General features: G+C 38.8%; 1 protein-coding gene across 3 annotated transcripts in view; it reads right to left on the bottom strand.

Annotated features, from left to right (window-relative positions):
• Positions 1-12021, bottom strand: part of cacna2d2a (calcium channel, voltage-dependent, alpha 2/delta subunit 2a) — a 236788-nt gene that overhangs the window by 28908 nt on the left and 195859 nt on the right. For all 3 annotated transcript variants that reach the window (XM_028447748.1, XM_028447747.1, XM_028447746.1), the window contains exons 9-14: positions 11542-11592; positions 11255-11354; positions 9861-10022; positions 7820-7930; positions 7097-7175; positions 1144-1193 (exon numbers count right to left, since the gene is read on the bottom strand). In XM_028447748.1, coding sequence (XP_028303549.1) covers positions 1144-1193; positions 7097-7175; positions 7820-7930; positions 9861-10022; positions 11255-11354; positions 11542-11592 — 553 coding nt within the window. The remainder of the gene's footprint in view (positions 1-1143; positions 1194-7096; positions 7176-7819; positions 7931-9860; positions 10023-11254; positions 11355-11541; positions 11593-12021) is intronic.

Here is a 12021-nt window from a genome sequence, read left to right as displayed (position 1 = left end):
TTCACACACTGGAGGTGCGCGACCAGGCGACGCGACAGCGCACGCTTATAGCGCTGGGTGCACAGTGATGTGATTTTTGGCACGCGGACCTCGCGATGTCCCGCGCCAGTTGAGCATAAACCAGGCTTAACTAAACTCACCTTGTTTACTGTGAACTCTGGGCTCCACTATCTGACCTGTGTCCATAAATCTGAAAGACCTGGGTTCATACCTGACTACCATTCACAGATTCATACACCAGCAGCACAACTAGTCTATTCTTTTCTAGTCTATTCAAAGTCCTGCTCATCACCTACAAAGCCTTCAATGACTCACTGACCATCTACAAAAAACTGCTCAAAACTCACCTGTTTCAACTCACCTACAACCTGAAATAGCACTCCCAGTCTTTGTCTGTTTCAATGTTGTAAAGCATCTGAGTTTTTTTGAAAAGCGCTATATAAAACGTATGTATTATTATTATTATTATTCTAAAGCTGACTGGGAGCCAGTGTAAAGACTTTAAAACTGGAGTAATGTGTTCTGACCTCTTTGTTCTGGTTCAGACCCGAGCTGCAGCGTTCTGAACCAGCTGTAGCTGTTCGATGATCTTTCTGAGCCATTAAACCTTTCACTCTGGAGATGTTCTTTCAGTGGTAGAAGGCTGTTTTTGTGATAGATTTGATCTGACTGCTGAATGTCATATATGAGTCAATCAGAACACCAAGGTTACAGACTTGGTCTTTAGCTTTTAAAGATCAAGACTCAAAATACTCGCTGACAGCAGTCCACTTTTCCTTGTTACCAAAGACAATCACCTCCATCTTGCCATGATGATATCCCTACATTTGGACCTACTGTATTATTATTATTCAGTATAGACATTTATCCCAAGCCTTTAAAATGTGAATGATCATTGTACCATGCTCTGGATCACTGATCCAGGTAACTGAGAATATCTGGCAAAGAGAGGAGATTTGTGACTTTGCAGGGGTTTGTGCTCTCTGAGTGCTCTCGTTTCTAGTAAAACTTTCATATCCTGACAGGATAATACCCATCACACCCAGCAAGAAATCTGTGGACTTTTCTCCTGACGACAGTCCTTATCTTCTGCACACTGGTTCAGGTTTAACCACAAGTTTGAGCACACTTTATAGACCTTACCTGGGTGTTAATTCGGATGGCACCGATCGATGGGATTTCAAAGTAGTAACCTGAAGATTACAAGAAGAGAATCAATAAACCACTCAAGCATAAAGTTGATATCCACAGCCTGTAACACTGTGTGATCATGCATCAAAGTTTCTCAAGATGCTAAAGAATTAAACAGCCACAGTATATCTACTCAATCCATTTTACCACTGCGGTGTAATCTCTTCATGTTATTGGGTACATGTAACACAATAATCTCCATTCAATGATTATCAGTCACACAGACAGAGTAGCACTTACTGACCAATCCACACGTATAGTGCTTTATGGTGTAAATGTGGAGGCTCATTGGGCATGCTGAGCCTCAAGCAGCACTGTGGCTGATTAGAGACAGAGGAAAATTACTGACTGGGTCAATAACCACGTTGCTCCCCAAGTTATTAGAGCCATAAGTGTTAATACAGAGTATTAGAATAATGGTGGCTACTGCTGAATGCCAGAAAAGCAGAAATCATTTTTGTTATTTTCATTTATTACACACAATATACTGTATACTCAAGTCTCGGCTGAAATTCGAGATCCGACAACTTTCACATGTGTGCTTGTAATCAAAACTCACTTGAATCATAGGTATTTCTTTGTATTTATCTCACACAGATGCATAAAGCCTAACCGAGTTTGGTTATATTACGGTTCAGTGGGTGACTTGGGGTGTGTTCATGTGGATGGTGGCAGAGGGAAAGAAGCTGTTTTTGTGTCTGGAGGTTCTGGTCCTGATGGACCAAAACCTCCTTCCAGAAGGGAGAGATTGAAACAGTTTATGACCGGGGTGGGAGGGGTCGGCCACAATCTTTCCTGCATGCCTCAAAATCCTGGAGGCGTACAGGTCCTGGAGGGAGGGCAGATTGCAGCCGATGACCTTCTCTGCAGAGTGGATGATACGCTGCAGTCTGGCCTTGTCCTTGGCCGTAGCTGCAGCGTACCAGATAGTGATGGAGGAGCAGAGGATGGACTGGATGATGGAGCTGTAGAAGTTCACCATCATCTTTGTTGGCAGACTGAACTTCTTCAGCTGCCGCAGGAAGTACATCCTCTGCTGAGCTTTTTTGATAAGGGAGCTGAATTCAGCTCCCACTTGAGGTCCTGAGTGATGATGGTCCCCAGGAAGCAGAAGTACTCCACAGAGCTCACTGTAGAGTCTCCCAGAGAAAAGGCAGTAAAAGGTTTTTCTTAAAGCTGTTGTAGATTTTTATCAGATATATCCATAGTGTAGGCCTCGTAGATCAATAAATCAATGATCATTTGCTCGAAAAATAAGTTCGGAATTGCCGCTCAAAAGTTTATCTTCATCTCCACTGTAAACACTTTGTTTTCAGTCAGTTTTGGAAATGTTTCACACATTGCATTGTGGAATGTGGATGTGCAAGTGTGTTTACTTCAATCTTACTGGGATTTGTTCTTGTGATTGGCTTGGCACCATTTTTTGTTTTAGTTTGTTCCCGGTATTCCCATGATACCACCTCACTCCGTGACACATTCATTTCTGGCTGGATTCGGATCTTTCCGTGTAAACTCAAAAAATAAACATCTGCCTGTGTTTTGTCACAATTTCCAGTCAATGAAAACACCAAAAATGTGTTGGGGAAACACAAGAGACTAAGAATGAAGTAAAAACAGTTTTATGCATCCGTCTGCAGCAGCGGTTCTCAAACATCTTTCGCTCAAGTACCCCCTTTGTCAGACAATATTTTGCTTAGAAAACTATTTAAAAACAACTGTATAGCATAATGATGGAATGAATGAGTGATAAAACACATTTTAAAGAACCTCATTTTGTAAATAAGTGGAAAGAAACAGTATTTAGTGCAGTGGTTCCCAAACTTTTTAAGATCTTGACCCCATTTTGATATCAAGAATTTCTGGTACTAATTCAAACATTTCCAAAGTCTTATTCATTTTTCCAGAAATTTCGGTTGAAGGTTGAAAAACACTAATTTAGTGGCTCCTGAATAGATTATTTCCGGTTATCTCACGCCTCGGTTGGGACCTAGACTCACAATTTATTTGATCATTTCCCACTCTTTCTCTCAAGAACCCCCTGTAGTGCCATTGCATACCCCTGGGAAACACATACCCCCATTTGAGAAACACTGATCTACAGGACTCCATATCTCACAATGTCAACAGAGTGTTCACAGTGAAGATCAAAACAATCTTTTGAGCACACAGTTCAACCTTTTACATTTTTTTCAAACAAATGATATTCTACTTATTGACCTTAAAGCTACAGTTTGCAACTCTTTTAAAAGAGTAGTTTGTGTGAAAAAAAAAAACATACTCATTGAACCCCCCCTTTCTGCTCCTGCAGCCTTTGGCAGATTGCCAGAATGCACTGCGACCGAGCAAAAAGAACCAATCAGAGCCAGGATTGTGTTTGATGGGCTGTCTGACAGCTGTTGCTCACAGTCCCCACCCCTTTCAGCTGTAGCGGAGTCTTTTTTACAGTGTATGGTCTGGAGGAGTAGAAGATGGAATTAGCAACTTTTCTGCTTGAAAGGTAATTACTGCTGCTTGATTTACATTATATTTGATTTGTAATTGTTACACTAGAACTCTGTGGTGCATGTGTTGTTCAGCAGCATCTGTATGGGCTGCTGTAAGTGACACTGTGTTGTTGTTGCTTCTGCTGCTGAGGTGTGTGCACATTGAGAGAAAGAAGCGCTGCAGTAATATGCTTTTAACAGAGCATGTTATATTACTGTGATGTTGCTGTCGGACTAACTTTAGCTTGTTAGCTCCTCTGAGGGAGGGACTTTAGAAAGTTTAGAGGCAGGGCAAGAGAGCAGCAGGGAGGGAGGGGGAGAGAGGGATCTGAGAGTTGCGGACTGCACCTTTAAGGCCAACACTATGTCTTAATCAGATGAAAAATGTGGCTTTCCACAGCTTTACATAACTAACTTTGCAGACTAAACTCTAAACTTGCAGCAATAACGATCAAACACAACGCGGCCAATTATGTTATAAAATGAAGCACAAAAAAAAGTTACATTTTTCTTAGCACAGACTAACTGCTCTTTATATTTGCCCGGGTTATCTGACGTAACAAGCTCATTTCTCTGCTAAAGATTTTCTTAGTGTACGTCAAAGCAGAGACATTATCTTAGTGTCCCCAAAGTCACAGTGAGGTTATTTTCTCCTTAGGAAGAGAATAAAGCAGAAAAGAGACAGCAGCATTAATCTATAAGTGGCCTGCTTGTCTTAGTTTGCAGCCTGTGGGTGTGCATTGCCTTACATGGTCTAATGTGTGTATGTCATGGGTGAAGGGTTAGGGTCTGGAGGTGACGGGGTGCTGGCTCTGTGTGAGGGAGATACCAGTGACTAATAAACTATGAGGATATGAGCGGACAGCTCCATTGAGGCCCTGTATGTCAACATTATTGTCTTACCGACATGGACTGCAGTGAATCGGTAATCATCATAGTCACGGAGCGCAGAGAGCATGTTGGCACAGAAGCATAATCCTGTACTTTCCCATGTCTGACAGGAGATGGCACGGTAATCATCCTGCCCCCAGACTCTCTCTGCTAATTAATACCGAATTGTGGGGAGAAGCTTCTGAAGCACTCTGCTCTGCTGGCAAAGAGCTAATCAGCTGAAAGATAAGTCTCTCAAAGAGAAATAGCGTCAGATCATTTGCAATCCAAAAAACCCCCCCCAAAAAAACCTGTATTAATGAAGCCAGATGAGGAATGGGTTGTCAATTAGAAACAAGTGTAGCAGTGATTGATGGAGAAAAATCCTGATGATGTCCATGCAAACAAAGAAGCCAACAGGAAGACGAGCTGAGTCACAGAAACCATCAAGCTGACAGTCAGAGGCAGGGCAGCATTTGTGCCGGTCTATTTCTGGGCTCTGGCTGCTTCACACTAATCACCCATTTTTCTTTTTCACTTCACCAAGTCATCTAAAAGCTTTCAATCACAACTGTCTGTGATCTATGTGTTTAGTTAAGCTCTCACCGCAATCGGTGATGCCAATGATCATACGTTTAATGATGCTAAATGCTAGCTGCGTGATTAACAGCACACGCTACATTGACATTATATAGCATATACTGTAACACTAACAAGGCAATTTTTTTTAAATTTACATTTCCCCATGTTGTTGAAAGTCCCGCAACAACCAGGTCACATCTCGTGATTGCGAAATGTTACAGTAAATTATGAAATAAAAAAAATAAAAAAGAATGTCATCATTTATTTTGAAATGTGAGACTAATTACAATCAAAAAACTAAGACTTTTGAAACATTGATTTAAGACATTTTAATGACAATTAAGGCATTATTTTTATATTCATGAATTTAATGCCTTTTAAGACTTTTTAAGGATCTGCAGGAACCCAGACTAAATAAAGTAAAATACATTAGCTATCAGCCCCTAAAGCAGAGGTTCTCAAACTTTTTCGGGTCGTGACCTCATTTTGATATCTCAAATGCTCGGCAACCCCAGACATTTTTTTTTTCTTCTTACAATTTGTTTTTGATCATATTTATTAAAGTGTATTAAAAATACAGAGTAGCCAGGATTAGTGCACAACGTGACATGTGCGCCACCTCAGATATATTTATACTGCATTTTATTTTAACTAGATTTATATTTTAAAAAGTAAATATCAAATATGGTGTAGTTATTTGATATTCATTGTGTGTGATGTGTATTGAAATAATAATAATAATTCAAAAAAATTTTAAAATAGTATTTTAATCAATTTAATCAATAAAGTTTTTTTTTGTTTTTTTTAACCAATTACTAGACATTTCAGGCGACACCATTTTAATTCCAAGCAATTCCACATGAGGTCCCGACCCTAAGGTTGAAAAACACTGCCCTAAAGCTTGGCAAATTAATGGATGGATTTCTTTTTTTAAATTGTGTATTTACTCAAAATGGAAACTGATCCAATCTAAGTTTTAAGAAACTGTTGAAGACTTCGCTTTTCAGAAAAGCTTTTAGTTAACTGGATGTTAAATTCTATTTTTTTATCCTTTTATGATGATGCTCCTATGATGTATATGCACCCATGTTTTATTATGCTATTATGATGTTGCACTTGTATTCATTTCCACACAGCCTGTACAGCACTTTGTGATTTTATCAGCAAAAAGCGCTTCATAAATAAATAACTTACTTAAGTCGTCAATGTTGTGAAGAGAATTTTTTTCTTTCTTTTTTTTTTTTTAGGTATTTAAGTTTTTGCAATCCTTAAAATTTCAAAAAACTGTTACATTCAATGACCAAATTATGCAGTTAAAATAAAGCTGACTTTAGAAGTGTGATATATCAAATCTTTTTGTCTGCTCTTATCTGCAGGGATTTTTCTCTGACTTCCTCATTACAAATGTTTTGATAGAGTCAAGTAAGAAATACTTAAGATGCAAACTAGATTCTAAACAGTTTAAGTAAAATAAAAATCACTTTTCATTAATATTGTCAGCTAATATTATCAGTTATCTGTTTTATTTTTCAGTATGTAATCTTGTGTCCATATTGTTGTCCTTTAATTTTCTGTTAATATTACTCTTAGGATGTTTATATTTGATATTCTTGTAATGTGGTCATCTCACCTGATTTTTAATTCTGTAAAGCACTTGGTCACTTGCTGTAAAGTGTCTGTTTTTTGCACATCTTTGTTTTATTTTTCAGATTGGTAATGGGTGCGCAAAGCAAAAAGATGAAATGCTGTCTACCACATTCTCATCTTAAGAGGAAAACGGGAAAAAGGAGCAACATTTAGCACACACTGATTAGCAACACAAGCTTGGTTGAATTTGTCTCAGAATGGTTGTGTCGTGAAAGCTTCACTTCAATCATCACATTCATTTTATATTTTGTCACATTCATGCCGTGTAGAGAGACCGCACTGGACTACTTGAATATTAGAGATACAAGCAGAGATCCACTTACCTTTATTTGCACATGCTATCCACTGCAGAGGCGTAACATCATAATTGTGTTGACCGACGGAGAAGGTAAAAACACGGACCTGGAAGAAGGAAAAAGGTCAGCGAAGTGCCTAAACCTCCTGCAAGAACGATAAAACATTAACTGTCAACTGATTAACTTTCCAGTAACGCAAGTCATCAGTGCAAGAAATATGGCTGCAGCCGTCACTATATAAAGCCTTATAGCGGTTAATGTGAAAAATGATTCAGCTATTATTAAAACTTGGAAATGGTGGGGTGGAAGAGACAACCACGCATGAACAAAGACATAAACTCAGACTATCTGCTGGCTGTTAAATTACAGGCTGTGATGATAAAGTGGCTAATTAGCGCGCAGGTCAGAGCTGTTAACACCAACAGCTAAACAACACAGAAGTGAGGGAGGAGAAAAAACGCAGACTAAAGCTATGAATAACAAACCCCCCCACCCCCCCACACTCACTCTCAAACAAAATCCCAACACAACAGCAGGCAATAAAAAAAAGTATTTAAAAAGAAAAAAGCTAGCATCAGACATCAAGTGACAGTCTAACGCGACTGCCTGTGCCATAATGAGACGATGTCAGCAGGAAACAGTGGGAACGGGGAAGGAAAATTGGACACTCAAGGCAGTTTGTGGACATGCATGAGCTCTTGGGCGGGACGAGTAGACAAACGGATAACGGCCTTATGGGGACACACTCACTGTTTTGTTGGGCCAGTTGTACTTTTCAAAGATGTCCTGTGCACGATCCTCCCCACCATCTGTAAACATCATTATCATCTTATTGCAGTTGGCCCGTGGGGCACTGCTCTCCTGTAGGGCATGAGGAGAAGGAGGAGAAGAGAGGACAAGGTTAAAAAGAAAAGGGAATGTTTCAAAAATGTTTTTTTTTTTTTTTTTTTTTAATTAATTGAGTATTAATTACACAGTACAATTGCATCTTCTCTTTGTTTCTGGAATAAATGATTGTTAGGTCTATGTCAACTGTCCTATTGTTGTAATTGAACATAGATAATTGAAGATGTAATTGTAACAGAAAAATGTAATTGACCGCAACTCTGGCTAAAGGTAACAGTAGTTTCCACTAAGAGTTGAGCTTAGTTAACCTCATTGCATAAAAAAGTATTCCACTATTTATCGTAATTGATGTAGAAAAGTCTGCACTGCAGCTTTAATGGCTGTCTCTACTCAGGGAACACCTGCAGTGCATCAGCAAGTCCCCTGGCGAGGTTGGTTTGTCTACTGTCAAACACTAATTTTCCAGGTGTTATGGAGCCACACTTTTCTTTTTCCTCTTGTTTTCTATCTTTTTTATTCTCTTCTCTCATCCTTTTGCTTGTCCTACTATGTTTATTTTAATAAAAGCTTCAGTACATTAGCATAATTTTAGGAGGAGCGTCAAAACTTCAATGTCATTCTTGCGATAAATTGGGTCGTAACAGAAGCTTTTTCGCTGCCTATGACACGCTCCCCCTCCTCTCTTCCTCCACAACAGCTGTCATTAATACGCCGGCCAAACGCTCGTCAATGTGACAAGATTTCTAATAAAGATAAATTATGCCAACAAAAAATGTGATATTTAAATTGTACCTCTGTCCCCAATCACAGCACAGAGTCTGCTACATAAACAATCAAAGGGACCTTTTGTTGTTTCCAGTTCTTAATGTAAAACTAACGCTGTGCTGGAAATACTTGGCATCATGCATCCAAGCCCACAGGAGATGTATAAAGTCTCAGCGGTTAATCTCCTCTGAGCTTTGCTCATCAATCATCCCATCAGTGTCCATTAGGGTGGAAACCTCCTAAAATACACACCAGCATACAGAGCTGATGCAGCATCTGTGCCGGGGCCATGTGGATGACAAAGCCTCAGTACTGAGACGCCTGCTGCAAAACAAACCAGCATCGCTTTAATGTTGCAGTGCTTTAATAGGCCCTCGACAGCGATGGCATTCTGGACATGTGACATGCAAACCTGAGCTATTCACTCTTAATATTACGTGATCGTTTCATGAAATATCAGGTTGTTTAATAGTGAGGGTGCAGGAGGCATTCTCACTATTTTTATCTGTGTACTTTTTTATTCTTCTTCTATGTCTTCAAACTAATCCCATAATTCTTTAATCAATGTCCACAAGCAAGGTATCAGTGTTTTTTTTTGTTTAGAAAAATCAGGCCATCTCTGTTTTGTTCAAGTTTTTCAACTTTTTGAATTATTCAACTTTTTTCAAAAATGTTCCCATTTATTTTCCCATCTTGTTGGGTTTTTTCCTTCTTACTATGAATTTCATATTTTGATAGCGCTTTGAGATGACTTTGTTGTAATTTGTGCTTTTTTAATAAAGTTTTATTGAATTGAATTGAATCTACTTCAGCCATTTTCAACATTTTAAACCTTCAACTTTGAACTTTAGCTGTTCCGCCCATTCTTCAACCGATTTCAACCATTCAACCATATTCAGCTCTCTCTTTACTTTCAGCTTAGCCTTTTTCACCTTGTCAGGTTAATTCTAATGCGAGGCTAATGTTAACGCTATTGCTAAGATAATGCTAATGCAGTGTTTGACACCACGGGCCTGCACCTACATCCACACTTGTCTTCAGGAAGTTGACAAGACTCTTGCCTGATGTTGCTACGATAGTTGCTGTATTCATGACTTCTTAATAACAAGTCAGTCTAATTAGGCAACTATGAACAAACACTGACTTTTTCCACTGCTTCTGTATGAAAGACAATTCTTACATTGAGAAGCTGTTCAAAGGCGAACGTAAAGCCAGACTTGTAATCGGTGGTTCCTTTGGCTTGCATAAGCATGACGGCTTCTTTAAAAATCTTCTTGTTCCGAACGTTGGCCTGGACTAAAGTTCTGAAGCATGGAACGACAGCATCAGCTTTCTCGTTGAACTAGAAAGAAACACAAAATGATACGCATGAGTATAGGGATTTACTGGATGACAAATATGTGTCCAACATGTTCATGGCAGCAGGATGCAGAGACAGGTGTGTGCAGAGAAAAGCTGTCCTCCTCCTACTGCGTGTTTGGCAGCAAACACTGGTGATTACAACTTTTCCCACAAAAAAAAAACCAAACAGGTGCACCTGTAACGTCAGGGCAAAACACTTCAGAGTACCCAGCCAGGGTAATATCATCTGTCTCATCTCATCAACCCAATTAGTCTAAAACTCAGCATGTGTCCATGATTGTGTATTTGTGTGCGTGAGCTGTGTGAAAACCTGACCCAAAAGCAATGTCTCGTACATCACTTTGATAATACCAGCTACATTTGTAATGCCAATTTCAAATGTTGTTTCTCCTTGAAGGTCAACCTTAGAATCTCTTGACATTTTCAAGACACATTGATGTAAAACATTGCATGTGAGAAAACCTGACATTTCTCTTTCTGAGGTGTTTGTCTCATTTTCAAAATGGCAGAGGGGGAAAAAAAGACTATTCACAGGGCGTAGAATTTTTTTTAAAGAAAAATTAAAGAAAAATTATTCAAACAATTTGAAAATAAATAACATTATTAAGTTATTAATATGAACATTGTGGAGAGTAATGCAACGCCTAAAAGAAGCTTGTGCTACCACAATTCAGCCTCTGTGGATTAGGGTGATAAATAAAACAATAAATAAATAAATAAATGATAAATAAACTAATACATAAATAACAATAATTGAAAAATAATGTGATTAATTTGCACCAAGAAATACCTAATATGTTAAGGTTTCATTTATTCAGACAACTTTTGCTCAGAAAACTTTACTGCCAACTGCCAGTCTTCCTCAGACGCATCTAGTGAAGACTGACAGTTGGTAGTCGAAACATGTCAGGAGATTAAATATTCTGTCTGGATAAATTAAACTGTAACATATTATTTCCAAAAAGAAGACAAAAAAGCACCTATTTAGTGTAATGAAGGGAGTTGACTTGACTTTCAACCATCCACAATATTGTGGATTTTTTCTGAGCACATTGGTACATGACAATGGTGTTGAAACAGAGCAAAAATACCACAATAAGGAAACAAGGATGTACATAATCCACTGCCTGATTGACGGTTACAGATTCATGGCGATGATGATAAAGATTGTTGGCATGAATTACACATTGTACTCCGTGAGCTTTCACTCACCCTGGCCACGTTCACATAGTCGTCATCTGATAGAGTGTCCAGCATCTCCATCACAGAGGTTTTCATGAGCTTCAGAGTGAGTCCGCTCACACTTCCACTCCTGCAGGAAAGAATGTAGTGAAAAAACAGAAGATCTCAAAGAAATAAAAGTGCCTAAAAGTAACAACTTCATAATTTTTGCAGTGTGGTTAAAGATGAGACCCAATTATTTTTCCTCAGGAATTTCTTCCAACAGGTGGCACTAGCAGCCTTAGAAGGAAGACTGAAAAGGTCAACGGTGTACTCACACATCCACAATGATAACCATGTCCTTTGGAGACGATGCACCTTGGATATACCTACACAAAAGATACAAATAGTAGCATTAATTTGTTTTAGTAATCATTCGGAAAGTGCCATAAAGAACAGAGGACATGTTTAACGTGTCCAAACTATGACCCGTGTTCTGTTACAAGTATGACCCAAACAAATAAAATGTGTTGTAACTGCCATAGCCAAGGCAGGCTATGCAACAAACAAAACTGATCAAAGACGAAAGTTCAAACAGGAAAATTCACAAAAAATTCACAGATCAGCTGACTAAAAAAGCCAATCATATTCTGATCCTCTCTATATCTGCTGGTAAAATGACTTGGTTTGAGTGACAACAGTAAAAAAAAAAAAAAAAAAAACAGAGAAAGAAAAACCACATCATAATACAAATAAAACAAGAATCAAGTGAAAGTCACGCTCTTCGTATCAGAGGCTGGTTGGTTATCTACTAGGGA

Source organism: Gouania willdenowi, chromosome 5 (genome assembly GCF_900634775.1).
Source record: "Gouania willdenowi chromosome 5, fGouWil2.1, whole genome shotgun sequence".
In the NCBI taxonomy this organism is placed as follows: domain Eukaryota; kingdom Metazoa; phylum Chordata; class Actinopteri; order Blenniiformes; family Gobiesocidae; genus Gouania; species Gouania willdenowi.
This window is presented reverse-complemented; position numbering and strand designations above follow the sequence as displayed.